At 37.8% G+C, this 16,457-nt stretch overlaps 3 protein-coding genes across 5 annotated transcripts; all 3 read right to left on the bottom strand.

Moving 5' to 3' along the window:
* Positions 1–755: 755 nt before the first annotated feature.
* LOC137744747 (chlorophyll a-b binding protein CP29.1, chloroplastic) lies at positions 756–2,411 on the bottom strand. Its single transcript, XM_068484538.2, has 2 exons — positions 1,821–2,411; positions 756–1,310 (listed from the first exon to the last, which is right to left on the bottom strand). Exons 1-2 carry the CDS (start codon positions 2,328–2,330, stop codon positions 951–953), a joined length of 870 nt encoding a protein of 289 aa, XP_068340639.2. The 5' UTR covers positions 2,331–2,411; the 3' UTR covers positions 756–950.
* A 1,221-nt stretch (positions 2,412–3,632) lies between these two features.
* LOC137745980 (E3 ubiquitin-protein ligase AIRP2) lies at positions 3,633–6,490 on the bottom strand. Of its 2 annotated transcripts, none has more exons than XM_068486017.2 (5): positions 6,146–6,490; positions 5,074–5,224; positions 4,905–4,971; positions 4,557–4,791; positions 3,633–4,170 (listed from the first exon to the last, which is right to left on the bottom strand). In XM_068486017.2, exons 1-5 carry the CDS (start codon positions 6,208–6,210, stop codon positions 3,963–3,965), a joined length of 726 nt encoding a protein of 241 aa, XP_068342118.2. In that variant the 5' UTR covers positions 6,211–6,490; the 3' UTR covers positions 3,633–3,962. The 2 variants fall into 2 exon arrangements, with proteins under 2 accessions (XP_068342118.2, XP_088536869.1); XM_088680743.1 differs by lacking the exon at positions 6,146–6,490 and adding an exon at positions 5,475–5,593.
* Positions 6,491–11,301: 4,811 nt separating this feature from the next.
* LOC137745668 (putative envelope ADP,ATP carrier protein, chloroplastic) lies at positions 11,302–15,181 on the bottom strand. 2 transcript variants are annotated; one of them, XM_068485664.2, is made up of 10 exons: positions 14,596–15,181; positions 14,151–14,207; positions 13,791–13,853; positions 13,621–13,677; positions 13,446–13,529; positions 13,139–13,207; positions 12,946–13,058; positions 12,679–12,848; positions 11,924–12,002; positions 11,302–11,803 (listed from the first exon to the last, which is right to left on the bottom strand). In XM_068485664.2, exons 1-10 carry the CDS (start codon positions 14,944–14,946, stop codon positions 11,704–11,706), a joined length of 1,143 nt encoding a protein of 380 aa, XP_068341765.2. In that variant the 5' UTR covers positions 14,947–15,181; the 3' UTR covers positions 11,302–11,703. The 2 variants fall into 2 exon arrangements, with proteins under 2 accessions (XP_068341765.2, XP_088538115.1); XM_088681989.1 differs by lacking the exon at positions 11,924–12,002.
* Between the last annotated feature and the right edge of the window lie 1,276 nt (positions 15,182–16,457).

Raw genomic sequence — 16,457 nt, 5'->3', positions numbered from 1 at the left:
GAGTGAAAGGGGTAGACACACTATTACAACTAATGGGTTTAACCTGAATATGCTATGTGTTGATGCACAAAGTCATTGAGACTTTAGAACAATGTAAGGTGTTGAGTTTGCGACATTCGTTCGGTTGTTTCGGTTACTTAGTGAGAGGACATTCTTTTATAATTAAGGAGAGTCTCTATCTTTCGTCCTTTATTTTAAAGTTGACACGTGTCGTATTGTGATTGATATCTTGGGTAGAGGGAAACTCTTATACTTCGGCATAAGCATAAATCCTTTAGTGGGTCATTGAAGGTATGAAGTTGATCGGTGCTTGGTAGTTTCGAGATTGGTCAAATATGGTACAAACACTATGTATTTTTTTTTCTTCAATTAAATCCATAATTTTTCACTTAGATAGTGTAATTTGATTTTATTTACCCATAAAAACATCTTATAATCGATCAATTGGTTAAATGAAAATTTTCTTAACTATGGGCCATACAATTATGTTTTATTTTCGATCAAGTCCTAAAGTGTGGTTTCATTTGCAATAAGTTAAATGCCTTAATATTCACTTAATATTACATTTAGTGACATTATTTTTTCTTGCAAGTAAGAGATTAAGTTTAAACTCTCATGGATGACGAGTTCAATACTAATTTATTTGTCTACATTAAGTATCAAAAACTCCTTACACTATTCTCACTCGCTACTTAAGTTAAGCAAATTCTTAACTCGAGATAAATTGTTTGCCGTCCAAAGCAAGTACCATAAAATATCAAACATGCAGTCCTTTAGCAAGTAGGAAAAGCTCACATGCCGTTGCTTACACTAATCCTTTGACCACATTACAATCTTTACAAGCTTAAGCATCACAAATCATGATTCATCTATGTAATTAACGGTACATAATTAATCATTGTCCACTAATTAAAAAACCAAACATGATATGCACGTAGAGAATGGGCGGTCTAAGAAGAGAAGGCGTCGATGATGGTAGTGTGGAGCGGGTCACTCAAATGGGTAGCCCAGTTGTTAAGCGGGCCCTTTCCGGTTACGGCGGCCTGCACGGCAAACCCAAGGAACCCAACCATGGCGAGGCGCGCGTGCTTGATTTCAGCCAGTTGAAGGGTGGCCTTCTTTTCTGGGTCGGCGGCAAGGCCCAACGGGTCGAAGAACTTGCCACCCGGGTACAACCTCTTTTCCGGGTCGAGCTCGGCGTTCCTCTGGAACTCGATGTAGCCGATCACTAGAACTTCGATCCAGATCAATGTGGTTAGTGAGAACGGGAGTGGCTGACCCAAGTAGGATGAACCTTCGATGAGCTCCACCTGTAATTAGCGTTAACTGTGAGGTGAAAAGACAAAAATACACCTAACTTTTTTTTTTTTTTTCATTTTTTTTAACAAATGATATTCTACTTAGAAGGGAGAGTAAGTTAAGCTTGACAATAAACTAATAATAAGATGATTCAAATTTATCTTTTGGCAACGATTGAACAAATGATTTTCTACTTTAGAAGGGAGAGTAAGTTAAGTTTGACAATGAACTAATAATAAGATGGTTCAAATTTGTTTTTTGGTAATAATCGATACTAAGATCTTTCACTTATAAATGAAGAGAAATATCATTAGACTGTAATAAATGGCAAATACACCAAACTATTCACATACCTATTTTTATCTTTCATTCGTTCTTATTAACTTTTGACCGTTTATCTTATTTAATTCATTCGATCTAACGGTCGAAAATTAAGAAAAATATATTACAAGTAATAATGAGTATGTATATGCACTTTGATTTGCCGCCAAATAAAAACATGCAAAATGTAAGCTACGTACCTTTCCGGCGTCTTGCCATGTGATCCCGGTGAGGGACTCAACAGTGAGAGCACCGAGCGTGGCGAGCATGGCCCACCTTCCATGAATCAGCTCGCACTCCCTAAACCTCTGCAACCCAAACACCTCCGTGTAAGGCTGAAACGGCGTCGACTGGACGTCCGCGGTTTCGGTTCGAGTCCCGATGATGTCACCCGCCAAGTTCTTGGCCAAATTTTGGTCCAACCCGTCGTAGTCGTACTGCAAATACTCCGCGGGTTTGCCCAAACCGAACGGGTCGAACCCATAGTCGCCCACCAGGGTCCCGTCCAGCCACTCCGGAGCCTTTGCGCCTGGGTACCAAAGCGGGCGGTCAGTCGAGAAAGTGGGTTTTGTTGATTTCTTGGGCGGGGTTTTCTTGGAGCCGAATCCGAACCGGGCCTGAACCCGACCCGAGTTCGAGTACGCCTCGGACGGGAGGCGTGTCCCGATGAAGGAGGATGTAGCGGCGGCAGCAGCTGTGGTTGTTGCCATGGCTATGTGCTAACGTGCGCCGGGGGTGGAGGTAGGATGGAGATTATTGCAATGTGTGTTTAAGTGAATTTGTTTGGGATTTTTATGTGGAGATATGGAAGTGAAGTATTGTATCGGGTTGGAATGGATGATCCGGTGTGGCGGATTACTGGCCCTTGGATTGAGAAGAGTATCCATCTGACGGATGTGAGGGTATCGGCCTTATCTTTGCCTTATCTGATGGTGGGGTTTGGGAAATTTGGACATCAAATTGACTGTTTTCTTTTTGAGATGATTGTGGCATTTCTTGTGGTTGAGTTCACAAGTACCCTAAAATCTAGTTCGTTTTTCTTGTGGTTGCCACTTCCTCGGTGAGTTTCTTCTGTTTCATATATGTTTTTGTAAGCCAACGTTTGAATTGTATTTTAACTGTAATGACAAGAGCCGAGTATGTGTAAAATGTAATTTATCCAAACTCCGATTTACAAGAGCCGAGGCTGATAACTAACTAATCAAGGATTGAGGTTAAAAAAATGACCCAAATCTTTAGTGTAGCATAACCTCATAAGATTGGAATGCGGGGTTCCAAATCTTTAGTGTAGCATAACCTCATAAGATTCGAATGCGGTGTTATGGTGGACAAACTCAGAAACCACTGCTATTGATTTTTATTGTCAAAGACTAAAGTGCAGAGTTACGTCAATTTCATGGACCATTTTAGCTAAAAAGTCATCTCATATTGAATGTATTGCAGGATCTGAATGAGAATGGAAATCTTAAGGAATACGTACTTCATGAGAAAAATCTTGGACACCCCACGGGTCACGACCATATCATCAGGAGAATACTTTTTACAAAAGCAACAAGACCAATATATTATAATCTTATCCAAATCCATGCTTGTCCCATTTTATAACCGTACTGAAGTTTCTCTCTTACTTCATGCCTTCATGGCGAAGCCAATTATACCCACCCCTTTTGGATGTTAATACATGAATAGTAATGCTATGTTCGAATGTTTAGGATTAGATGCGTCATTGTCCTTTTAAGAAAGCTTTTGCATAAGTAACAGGAAATTGTAATGAATCATGTGCAAGTCACTATCGGCATGGCGTCTACGGCAGTCTGGATGCTGCCAGAAGATCTTGATCGTCATCTGTCACCGGAGTCGACTGTCGTGCGTGCTGTGGCACCGCGTCCTCCTCCAAACAGGTTCCCTTTGAAAGAAAAATCGGAAGTAGGTTGCTTATGCACCAAGATCTGGCATGGCGGATGACGGTGCGTATCTTCTTAAACCCATTTACAAACTAACGAAGAGAGGAGTTCAAGAATAATTAAACTACAAATGCTTACGCAATTTGATCAGTTTGTTCCCAATTGGGCTTCTAGATTTCGAAACAGAAAACAACTTTCATGCTTGCTTACAAAGATACAAGAACCTCTAACCTAACACAAATGACATGTTAGTATCGTAATTAATTACAAATTAAAGAGAAAATTGTCAAAGTAATGCAACTCTATTTACACTTTCCAATATAAATAAATTGGAGATACGGAAAGAATTGTAATGAGAATTTCCCAGGTGATATTCCAGCCCCTGTTAATTGCCCTTACTGAAAACAAGGGCCGAAAGAACATGCGAGTATAAACCCCTTATCGACGAAGATCATAAGAAACATACGCTGGATTTGGCGCAATGAGAGGAAGCTTATCAATGTACATGAAAAGTCTCTTCGAATTCTCCCTAGAGATTGCAGACAGGTCAACAATCTCATTGTTGCTGGTGTAGATCCAAAGATCACATGAGTTGACTCGTTTCAGACTGTCTCGGCAGAAGGGGCATGATTGAGACCGCGTACGCCTAGATAAATCAAAAGGGAAATCTTCTTAGCCAAGGAAAAAACAGACACATTAACTGATGTAGCCAAGGAAAAAACAGACATCTTAGATCCAGATTATATATGCCAGCGACCATTTGACCGTGGTGCTATTTTATCACTTAAGAGAACTATACAATATCACTTTCAATACATTCTTAATACGATGTATTTTGATTGCTAAACTTGAAATATATGGATCCAAATTATCGCGTTTCAGCCTATCTATGTGCAAGTGAAGATTACTTGAATCATCAACCACTTGTGCACAAAAAATTGAACACAAACAGAAAACTTTCAGTAAGAAAGATGAGAAATCAAGATCAACAAGCAAAAGGGGATAAAGAAGGAGAAAGTAACAGCTGGTTACCAGTTTCGATAGCACTTCATGCACATAGAATGACTGCAGTTGGGCAATACAACCTTGCTGTTCATCTCCATGCAAATACCACATTCTTCTTCTCGCTCTATATCAATTTCAGAGAGCTTTCCTTTGACTGCCTCGTCTTTTCTCTTGTACTTGGTGGAAAGGATTTCTTTTTGTTTCCTATCTTCTACCTCAGTCAATCCCCTCTGAAGTTGCAATAACGAAGGAAATATCACGCCTGATTTGAAACAGTCAAAACGGGATTGCTAAAGAGTTGTACATCTTTGTTTTATAAACACTTCTGTTCAAGAATTCTAAGAAAAGAATACAAATTGCTTTCAATTTACTTACCGTAGAACTCTTTTAGACTAGCTTTTCTTTCATGAATAGACATGGTGGTCTTCCCATCCTCGTACACCTGCGACAAAATTGACACCATCACAACAATGACAAGAAGCTACAATTCTTTATTACCAATACACCAGATTAAAAGTTAGATGGAGGGGTCACTACAATTCACCTTGTATATTAGAATTCTAAGCAATCCCATGGATCCAGCAAGGTGACAATCGGTCCACTGAATGAGAAACCAAAAGAATTGCGCAGCCGGGCTGTAGGATAATCTCATTTGGAAGCAGGCCCCATCATTTTCCCTCGGATAACCAGAAGCCCTGTATGCACAAGAAACATTAAATTTCAAACGGATAAAACCTACAAGATACAACTTGCCCTCTATTTCCCTCAGAAAATTCCAAAGCAAATGACATCAAAACAAAAAAAATTCGGAATCTAAAACATTTGAATATGCAGTGGGCCAACAAAAAGTTCCCAGATTGGCTAGGATGAGAACAGGATGAGGGTATTATCCTCTATCAAAATTAACTGCAGATTTTGAAGTTCTACAGAAATAAGTTACCCAACTTGAAAAAGGAAAATTTTGGTACAGTTGAAAACACCAATAATTGCAGCTCCACAATTCCCACCACACAAATCAGAGTAAAAGCTGAAAGAAGCAGCTCACATCCCCCTCCTACACGGCTACACCAATTAGTATATAGAGTTTGAACAACCACCAAATCAAGAAGCAGTTTCGATACGTCAAGCGGCCTAACATCAGAAACCGAAATTCCACAAGTATGCTAAGAAATTAAGAATCTATAGCAACCAGCCTACCATCCACAATTTAAATTAATTGTGAATTGTGGGTTTGGAGCAGAACCGATTGTTTATAAAACAGGAAACTTTCAATCCATATCGATGAATCCCTAAATTACAAGGACACGAAAAAATATATATTATCAGAAAGCTCAGACCCTCATACAGTAACAGTAATAATCAGTGGTGAGTTGTTCAACTTTTACCAAATGTCAGTAAATTCTGTAATGCAAACTACATAAAGAAATCCAGAAGGATGAACAAATATCAAGTGAAACAGATAACCCAAATTCTGAAACATCATAATACGATCTTTTTCCATCAAAATCCCATAAACCCAAAAGAAAAAATGGAAATTGGGAACGACCCAGAATCTGAAAATTTACAAAAATTAACAGAAACGTATGAAATTTGAGAGAAAGAATTTGAGTTCTTACAGAGTGTTGGCGAACTGGATATCAGCTTGGAGCGCCTTGAGAGAATCCTTGAAGGACTTTCGCATTTTTCTTTTCCTGATCGTTTTTACTCTTTTCTCATCCCTCCCATAAAAAACTCTAAACGTTCATCACTCCACCCACCTCAAATCCTCTCTCTCTAAAAACAGCAGAAATATACGACCCTTTCTCTCTCTAGAACCAGAAAAATCTGATCAAAATTTATAAAATTGGTTTTTGGGGTTGTGAATTCGCAACTGCTAAAGCGTTAGAGAGAGAGAGAATCGTGCACAGTGAGAAGGGTTTTAGAGAGAGAGAGAAGGGTTGGGGCTTACTTGATTTTCGCTTAGAGCACACGTAAACAGTATTAATAGAGAGAAGAAGCAGAGTATGGAACGAAAAAAAAAAAACAAAAAATTATTATTTATGAAATGACACATTTGCCCCTTTCCTTCCCGCCTCAAGATTCATGACAGACCGTTCCCCGGTATGTTTCCATCATCACCCTGCGAGTGGCCGTTTAGCCTACCGACTTGCCGTTTGCCGGTTGTTATTCAGCGACAGCGACGTCGCCGGGGCGGTGGGCAGGTGAGGACAGGGACGAAGCTAAATCCGGGCTGTGGGTGGGTGACGGCAGCGGTCGTCTTGACGCGTGGCCTCCATGCATCACGATCTGGTTCAACCGTTAGTGAGTGGGTCCCGTGCTCGGTGGTTGTTGAAAGCGCGACGTGTCGTGATTGGTGGAATGGTAGGGACCACCACATTCCCAGCCGTTTGCTTTCAGCTTTATTGTTTATCATGGAGTCGGGAGTGTTATGTTATTGGCCTATTAGTCCCTGAAATATAGGGACTCCCACAATTTGGTGCCTCGTTGATTAGATATTTGGGGTTTAATTGGTCAACAAGTAGGGAACTGGATCCTTTCCGAGGCAAATCTTCGGGATTCTGTTGAGCGATAAACACAGATAGTTGGATTTCGATCCAACGGTTATAATTATTATAACTTAAAAGAGATTTTTCTGTTTGTAGCCGTTTGATCGAAATCTAACGATCCGTGTTTCTCGTTCAGCAGGATCCTGAGAATTTACCTCGGAGAGGATCCAGATCCAACAAGTGGTACCAACAAAAACAAAATAATTTCTTATTACCTTAAAAAAAAAATCCATGTGATAAGTGTTCAGATATACATGTAAATTTCACCATCAAGTATGGGTATCGGTCAACCAATGTTTAAAATATTGGTATATTTACAGTTAACCAATGTTTAAAATATTGGTACCGGTAGAAATATCGATGTGCAAATTTATGGAAATATCGATATCGATATTGATTACCTTCGATAGACATGATGAAATTTGCTCAATGTTAAAAATACTTGTTTAGACAAAATATAAAATTTCTCTATTATTTAATAGATGTGTCTAAAATATCGACGAAATCTTTCGTTTTAGCCGAAATTTAAGAGTAACTGTAATTTTTCGATATTTCAATGAAAATATGGATCGTATTGAATAAATTTCAAACACTACAGTTAACACATTAACTATAGTTAAAATAATGTATGCATACATTAGGAATAATGGTTCCCAGCTGGGGAAAGATTGAGAGATACATATCTACAGACGCCATGAAAAAGGTGGCTTCTTGCACAGTTGTTGTCCATAATCCTGTACATCCATTAGTTTAGAAATTAATTAGTGTCCACCACCTTTGTGTAATAAATTTACTTAGCAGAAAACATAAAAATAATGAATCACGATTAAGGCATTTGTTGTCATGCTACCTCGAATTATATATGCTTCTTTGCACAAGATAAGTGGATTGGAATTGGGGACCGACTTGAATTGGGTGGAAAATGCTTTATAATTGGTAATGTTCGTCAACTTACAAAGACAAATGGTATAAAATGATCATAGCAAAAGTTGATGACAATAAAATGGGCGCATTTTTGAGATTTATGTCTATTCATTATACATATCTCAGAATTTAAACTCATTTAATCATGATAAATATGGTGGTGAAAAAAAATATTCTCAAAAAAACTTGTGTTAAAAATAAGAGAATTGCTATTAACACTTCAAAAATCTCATTTGACATTTCAAACTTTCTATAATTAGAAAGAAAAAAAAAACACTTATAAAGAGTATAGAATGAGATTTTGAAGTGCTAATACCAGTTCTGAAAAATAATTAGTAATTTGCATTTTTGAGGCACCATATAGAAGAGCTGGTAAATGATTTTCGAGAGGCATCATCTAAAAGAGTTGGTGCAAAAAATAATAGTTTTATGTGGTAATACTTGGTACCTGATTTTGCAGAGGCATCATATATAAATGAGTCGGACTTTTGCATTTTTTTTCGTTCCGAGGTAATCTTTTGGGATATGGTTTGTACATTGTTGCTTGATTGCAGCAATTTCTTCTTTTCTTGTATTCATTTTCTTCAAGTTTCACTAGGCAAGTTTTTGTTTTGTCCTCGTTTCTTGTAATATGAGGAGTAAAATTTTTGTCTCCATTGATTAGCGAAATTTTTTATTATGATCGGAACACGAATGATACGTTTTTATATAAGTGGTGGAAAATGTTACTTTTTAAGTTATTAATTTTTTAACACACATATTCCACTATTTACATAATAATATGTGGTATACTACCTCGTGTTCTGATCACACTAAAAAATTTCTCCACCACTAGTTCTAACTTTTTATTTCTCATATCAATAAATTTTCGCCGAGTTTTCAAGAAAACAAATTGACAATGCAAGGAAATCTATAATATATAAAGCGAGCGGTGCGATGAACAGTGACTTTGGGGTCACACATGTGACAAAAAAATTGGTGCCACCCACTTTGACAAAAATAATTGGACCAAATTGCCCCTTAGACAAAAAAATTCAAAACCTACCCAAAATAATATATCAAATCATGCAAGGGTGAGTTGGTAATTTGGTCATCATAAAATATAATATAAATATAAATGGGGAGAGTGAAAGCCAACGCCCCACGCATGCCGACAAAAATTTGGGGTCACGCCATTCGACAAAAAAATTTGGACAAATGACCCCTCAACCAAAAAAATCCAAAAGCAGCCCAATATAATATATCAAATAACTCAGGGGTAATTTGGTAATTTGATCATCATAAAATATAATATAAATATAAGTGGGAAGGGAGAAAAAAAATAAAAAAAGTTTTTCGCATGCGGATAACAATGTGATTAAACAATTTGTCAAAGGTCTTTCACTATGATTAAATTAATTGTCAAATGATTATTATTATTTTTTAAATAAACGATGCCGTGATTCAAAAAATATCTTCTGCACGCGCGTGAGCGTGTGCATGAAGGCTAGTGTAATCAATAAAGGATTGGATACTTAATGATTGGTTGGATGAAAATGACAAGGCAACAGAGATTGCATCTAAAGCACAATCGTCTAGAGTGAGAAGCTACCATTCGCTTCTAGGATCAACCAATTAACTTGGCTCTTTTTTTAAATTTTATCCCGTCAACATCGTATTGACGTGAATATGAAAAATTAGAAAGTAGAAAATTTTAAACGGAAGAAAATCCTACTATGATGTTATCACTGTGACGGTGTACTTGTTGTTCCTTCAATATTGTTGGCCCAACCATGAGGCGGGTGTACGAAGACAAAGGTGGTGGTCATGACGCTCTTACGGAACATAATGGGCCTCGAGCCAGGCTCACTGGGTGTTCCCATTTAAAAACCCTTCTTTACATTGTGGTTCATTTTTTTTACAAATATGGCTTCCAACCCTAATAGTTGTATTGTAAAAGAAAACATGAACTAATTTTATGGTTGAATTATTATTAAGTGTTGGTTAACGTGTACCTTTTCTGTTAGGAACATATTATTTGGTTCAAAAATTTGGTTTAAAATTTTAATTTTCCTGGCATTATCCATTTGATTATGATATGAAACAAATAATTTGCTAGAAAATTAAATTTTTTTAGTCAATTATCACCTAATGCGATAATTACCCGACTGGACCTAATTTATCCATTACACACACACACACACACACACACACACACATCTATATATATATATATATATATATATATATATATATATATATATATATATATATATACGAGTATAATTCAAAAACAGCTACAAAATTCCTGGTTTGTTTGTTGCCCACACTCCTTTTTTCTTGTATTTCTTGATGAGAAAGAAACTCTGTTGACTTCACCCCCAAGTAATAAGCTTCAGTAGAAAGTAAAACAGTCACTATTTATTTACAACCCTATCACTCAAATCTCAAGCACACACTACTCACATACTCATCATTCAATCTCTCTCTCTCTCGCTCCCCCCTCCATTGTTTCCTTTCTCCTCAATGAGCACGCCGAGCGGCTGGTGCATCACCGGAAAGATGGTTCTGCTAGGTGTGCGGGACACTGCCATGACATTAGCCTGTGCCTTGTATGTCAAGTAAGTACATCACTCTCAGTCTCTCTCTCTCTCTCTCTCTCTCTCCGTCTCTCTCATTGTTTTCTAATGCACACTTGCACAGGGACAAGTTAATCGACAAGTCTGGCAAGAATGGAGGGTCTGCCCCGTCTGGTGGTCGGAATATTGGTGCGGCTCCATGATGGCCCGGCCAGTAGGCTCACGGACCGTGACGGCGATTGATCTGTTTTCTTTTGTTTTCTGGAAGAAAGAGAGAGGCCAGAGTTAATTAACTGGCTAATTAAGCAGTTAAAATATGTAGTGCAAGTTAATCACTAGCACTTAATTAGTTTTAACTTTGAATTCACAATGTATTATCAAGTTTCATGGAATCATGTTGATGATACAGATTAAATTTAATAACCAAACTTGTAGTTTCTTCTTTCATTTTTCTAGGGAGGAGTTGCCTAAAACTTCATTATCCCGCTGTGACATTTCAAACTTGTCACGCATCACCAAATGTTTTAACTCCCCGCTTGATGTCATAAGATATGATTGATTTGGAACACCGCAACATCGAAGCCTTCACTCCTCACTTCATCTCAATCCTCCATATGAGGGGTGTAGGAAAATCTCTCTTATCAAATAGATACATTTTACTATGGATTTTTTCTCCCAATAATGCTTTGCACGGCCACATTTTACAGCAGTTAAAAGAATTGATGTAGTAAGTGCACAGACACGTGTTGCTAATTCACGTGTTATAACATCACATGTTCGATTCCTACGGGACTGACTCAAGAAAAGAATGTTACTACATGGAAATTATAATCACAACAGCTTCCATTACCTGGAAGGATTACGTTACAACAAAGAAAGGCCGGGTCGATGAATTACTACAAAATCCAAGGGTTTTCTACCTAGAACTAATAGGAAACCTAGCTAGAACTAATGAATGTTCTACAAAAATATATAGAACCTTCGGGACAAAGCATTGACTGGGCAGCTCAGTCCTCACTAATACAAGTCCCGCATAATGCCGGGAAGAAAATTCGGTGAAGGTCAGTCCTCATAGTACTCGTGTAGTTCTCTGAACCAAAGACAATAAAGTCGCACAAAATGTTGGACTGTTCACCCAACAGCCTTTTAATGGTGTTTACTGCGATTTTCCTCCACAATTCTCTGAAACTCCTTTTCACTGGTTGCAATGAGACGCTTGACCATGTCGTAAGTTGTGAGCCTAATGCTGCAGTTGACAGAGGGAGATTTCATTAGCTAACCAAAATTGCACTTAGGAATGAGATCATTCGGCTTATATTTTAACATAATGTGATAGGGAATGAATAGACAGGGATGTTCATGGAACCTGCTGTTCGGTAAAGTTTTCAAAGCATTAGGCAAGAAACCCCTATATAAACCTACAAGTCCATCACGCTCCACAATACCTGCCCAAGCAACATCAACTCAGATAAATGACTTTGACTATAAACCCAAAGATATAACTCAGTCACAACCCTAAGTCGAGTCCAGCTCACACACAAATCAAAAGAAACCCTAAATCCTAAACTCAAAGGCTTGACCAACAGCTAATTTTCCAATTCACTATGCATGCAGGAAAAGACGCATTCTACCATGTAAGGGCCAGAATTATCACCGAATGAAACTTTTTTGTTACTTTTTAAGGTAAAACTATTCTCACAAAGATAAAACTATATCATGCACACACGGTCCACGTTCTTCAGTTCATAGAAACATTTAAATCCTACACTATCACGCAACGAATATTCTCAGAACTAATACTCCAATGCAAAGTATGATCCATGTATTACCAAATTCGTTATCTTTTGCCCACCATTGTAAGCATAACTCATGAAGAGATATTGAACATATAAGTATTTTTATACCACTTTGAACCAAATCAAGAATATTGGAAAGTTGAATTCCTGGTCCCCAAGAATGTGCCCCATTTAATCATAATATCATAGACGAAGCAAGTAAATATACAATACATAATAGTGAGAAAAACTAAAGACATCTGCAACTGTAACAACATGTCTCATGTTATAATTCTAAAAGACCCCACTACATTCAGACTTGTTACTATCTCATGTCTCATGTTACCTGGAATGGCATCCAAAACCGTCTTGTAAGGTGTGCCCTTCATTTGCATCTGTCTTCTGACAGTATCCAAGGGATAACAAGTGAGTGTGGCAAGGGAAGCTGACACCAAACCTGTTAATAGAGATGCTTCAGCTTTCTTTTGAAAATCCTCCGGTAAAGACTTCTTCACCCTGTCATCCGAAAAACTTTGAGTCTATGACTAACATAGAATACAATCATTTGTATTCTCCTTCGGTGTAATAAAGAAAGAGGTAGGAGTGAACTAACAAGTCAAAAATGCAAAAGTTCACAGCAATATATGGAGCAATTCCAATAAGAGAAGGTCCAAGACCATAGTAGAAGGATGCAACTCCTTCCTCTTTTAGCATGTTTAAGGCAATCTGGAAACAACACTTCAAAATTCATCTTTCATGAACATAAGGGCATCTTATTAAAAATAACACCATCAGGTCAGTCATACCTCAGACATAGTTCGATACCCTGGTTCAACTGCTAAGCGCAACCTCAGGACATCCAATGGGTATGTTACCTACAGATGGAAAATAGTAGATTTGTGAATTGTTCTACATAACAGGTAGAATGAAAATAAGCTAGATAAAAAACAAAAAACCAACAATGTTAACGACTATCCATAGTGTTAAGTAAAATACAAGGTTTTACATCTCCCATAGAGTACTACACTGACAAACAGGTTTACAATTAACAGGAAGAGGCTCATCAACTAGAAATGTTACAATACCACAAATGACCATAAATGCATTACTCACAAAAGTGGATGTCATGCCTGCACAAGCACCCGCCGCAAGTCTTCCCAGAAGTGAGAGCTCACCATCTTTGCCCCTAAAGAGTTTCTTCAAATTCAAATAAAAAAACTTAGGAGCTTTATTTCTGAATACATGGAATGCTGCACAAAGATTTTCTTGAAGAGGGTTTCAAAATTACCTTATAAGCCTCATAAGCAAAAAGCTGAACAGCACTATAAGGGATAATCCGTATCACCTAAACAATTAAAGGAATTTTCATACTTAAATGCAACTCAAACAAACCCCCTTCTATAGAGCATGGGAAAGTAATGTTTTGTAACTAAATGGGAAATTTAATCAGCAGAAAACCTGAGGAAGGTTGCCCTTCCAGTACCCCTTAAGCCCTTCTTCCTTCCCTATCATTGTTATGGCCTGCAGGGCATGCACCAAGATTAAACATGAAGAGGTGATCATACAGGATAAGGTCAAATGCTTCTAAAAGATATATTAAATAATAAAGAACAATAAATTTTGAAAAACCATGAATTATGCTACTGTATGAAAAGATCATAAATCTACGTTAATTATGTAAGCCACAAAACCACAATACGAGAAACTAAAAGCAGGCGATAGAGCTGAAAATGCAAGACTGTAAGACAAATGTATATAATTTATGATGTTAAAAACCCGGGCAGAGCCAGAGGATGGTCCAGACGAACCATAACATACCTCGACAAAACTGATCGCTTTCTTACCGCTTTGCTGCCCAACTCGCACCCCATGAGTCTGCAAATATGTCAACATCTTTTAGAGTACTGAAAAGTTCCAATTGAATTACTAATTAATTTTGAAAATTCCAGAGTAATGTTGTTCTTAAGTTTAGAAGATACATAACCTAATGTTCTTTTTTCTATGCTATTTTCTCAAATCAGCTACTTCCAAAATTCACAAATGCAAATAAAAATTTTGGATTTTGTAACCAATGCCTTCTAAATTCCCCGGAAGCAACAAATTTTGAACATTTTCTTCGTATTTTCACCGAAACCATAACACAAAAGGCAAAGGCAACACAATGTCTTCCATACGAAGCCGTATCCAAAGCATATCGGGCTATAAAATTGCGAGAAATGTGACAAAAATCAAAGACAGATAGAGAGAGAGAGTTAACGAGCACCTGCATAAGAATCTTGATGCGGTCGAGCGGAGCGGTGACGCTCTTAGCGGCGGCTCCAGCGACGGCTCCGGCCGCAAATAGCGCAACGTCCTTGGGCACGCATGCGAGAATAGCCAAAGGATGCTTCAACAGCTGAGCCGAGGTCGGCAAAAACTCGTTCCTTTGTTCTCCCCTTTCCGCCACCGAAACGCATGCGAAATTGCACCGAATTCCACGGCCGCTGCTGAAGCTGAGCTGCGCGGTCGTCCACAGCGGTTCGTGGTGGTCCGCGGCGTCGCTGAGGGCGCAGCGGGAGGCGTTGAGGCTCGGGATGCTCCGCCATGATACAATGGCTCTGGAATCTCCGGCCATGGCGTGGGAATTTTGAAGAAGGGTGGTGGAAGAGTGAAGGGATAAGGCGAGGGAGGCAGTTGCAGAGAGAGAGAGAGAGAGATAGAGAGGAGACCAGAGTGCACGGGAAGGCGCACTTTGTTCCGACTCTCAAATCTGTAGAGACAGGCGCGTATTATTTGCTAATTTGGTAAGAAATGCGCGTGCTCACCAATCGCCATACGCATGTTGACAGCCACCGTTACTCATCCCTTCTGGGTCTGGAAAGATTATGGAGTTTGGACCCCATGTTTCATTTGCTTAATTTTATCAATAATTGGGCTTTATATACAAGAATGACTTATTTTCTTATCACCTGACGTATTTCTCACGTAATAACGTATGATTCGATTGAAATGTAAAAGTTGAGACTTATTTTAATGTTACCGGAATACAGTTATTAATTTATTTATATTTTAATAAATGATCATAAATTCGATTCATATGAATAACGATAATGTATAATATATGCATAAAGTTGATAGTTAGTAATGATTAGCATATTGTGTGGCTTGCGCCTTTTTTTTCTTGTCAAGAGTTATGTGGGGTTTTATGGTGAAAGGGAAAGGAGGTCGGGAGGCTCGAACTTTGGTGAGGGGGCCATAAGGTGTTTGATTTCTATTGGGGTATTGTTGTACATACAGTTATTTTTACTTTTCACACTCCTCTTTTAATTTTTGGTTATCGGATTGAACGAATTGAAAAAGATTAATGATAAAAAATTAGCAAGGGTTTTAAGTAAGTACACTATTCTTTATACTATAGCACTACGCTCATTAGCTTAACTGGTCTTTAAAGTAGAATTTCATTGTGAATTAAGTCACTAAAGACGGTGTACGTGACTCGTATACATTCAATGACTTATCTATACATTCGATGACTAATCTTATACATTAGAATATCATCTCGTAAAAAAAATGCTTAATTATTCAATACTCTATATTTTTATGAACTTATCAATTTACTATGTAGCATGAGGATTAGTGGCTTTGTATTAATTCTTTATATAACTAACTTCACTATCGGTAACTTGTCTTTTATTGAACTTGTTTAATTTAAAATGGTGCACAACAACATTATAGTATTATGGTGGACACAAAGGTATCGTGGCGGACAAAGTAATATTCACGTTAAGAGTATAAAAATTAATATAGAAACAAAATTACAAATAGTTAGATTGGACAATTAAAATTTTCCAAGTCACAGCATTAGAGGCATGACTCGATCAATTAAGGTTGAGAGCCAGTGGTGAAGCCAGGATTTTGTAATAATGGAGTAATCATAAATCATAAATAAGCTTTTTACAAGGAAAAGAACTTAATGAATTAACCTACTTATAAGTGTAAATACATGTGTCACTTAATACTACTATTTAGCGCTATTCATCTTCACTTGTGAGTAAGAGTTCTTAGATTCGAATCTCGTAAATAATGAGTCCACAACCAATTCATTCTCCCACCATTTAGTATAAATATATCGTTGTATTAAATAAA

The sequence above is a fragment of the Pyrus communis genome, chromosome 12 (genome assembly GCF_041283825.1).
Source record: "Pyrus communis isolate YQ-2024b chromosome 12, ASM4128382v1, whole genome shotgun sequence".
In the NCBI taxonomy this organism is placed as follows: domain Eukaryota; kingdom Viridiplantae; phylum Streptophyta; class Magnoliopsida; order Rosales; family Rosaceae; genus Pyrus; species Pyrus communis.
Note: the sequence above shows the minus strand (reverse complement) of the source record. Positions and strands in the feature narration are given on the sequence as shown.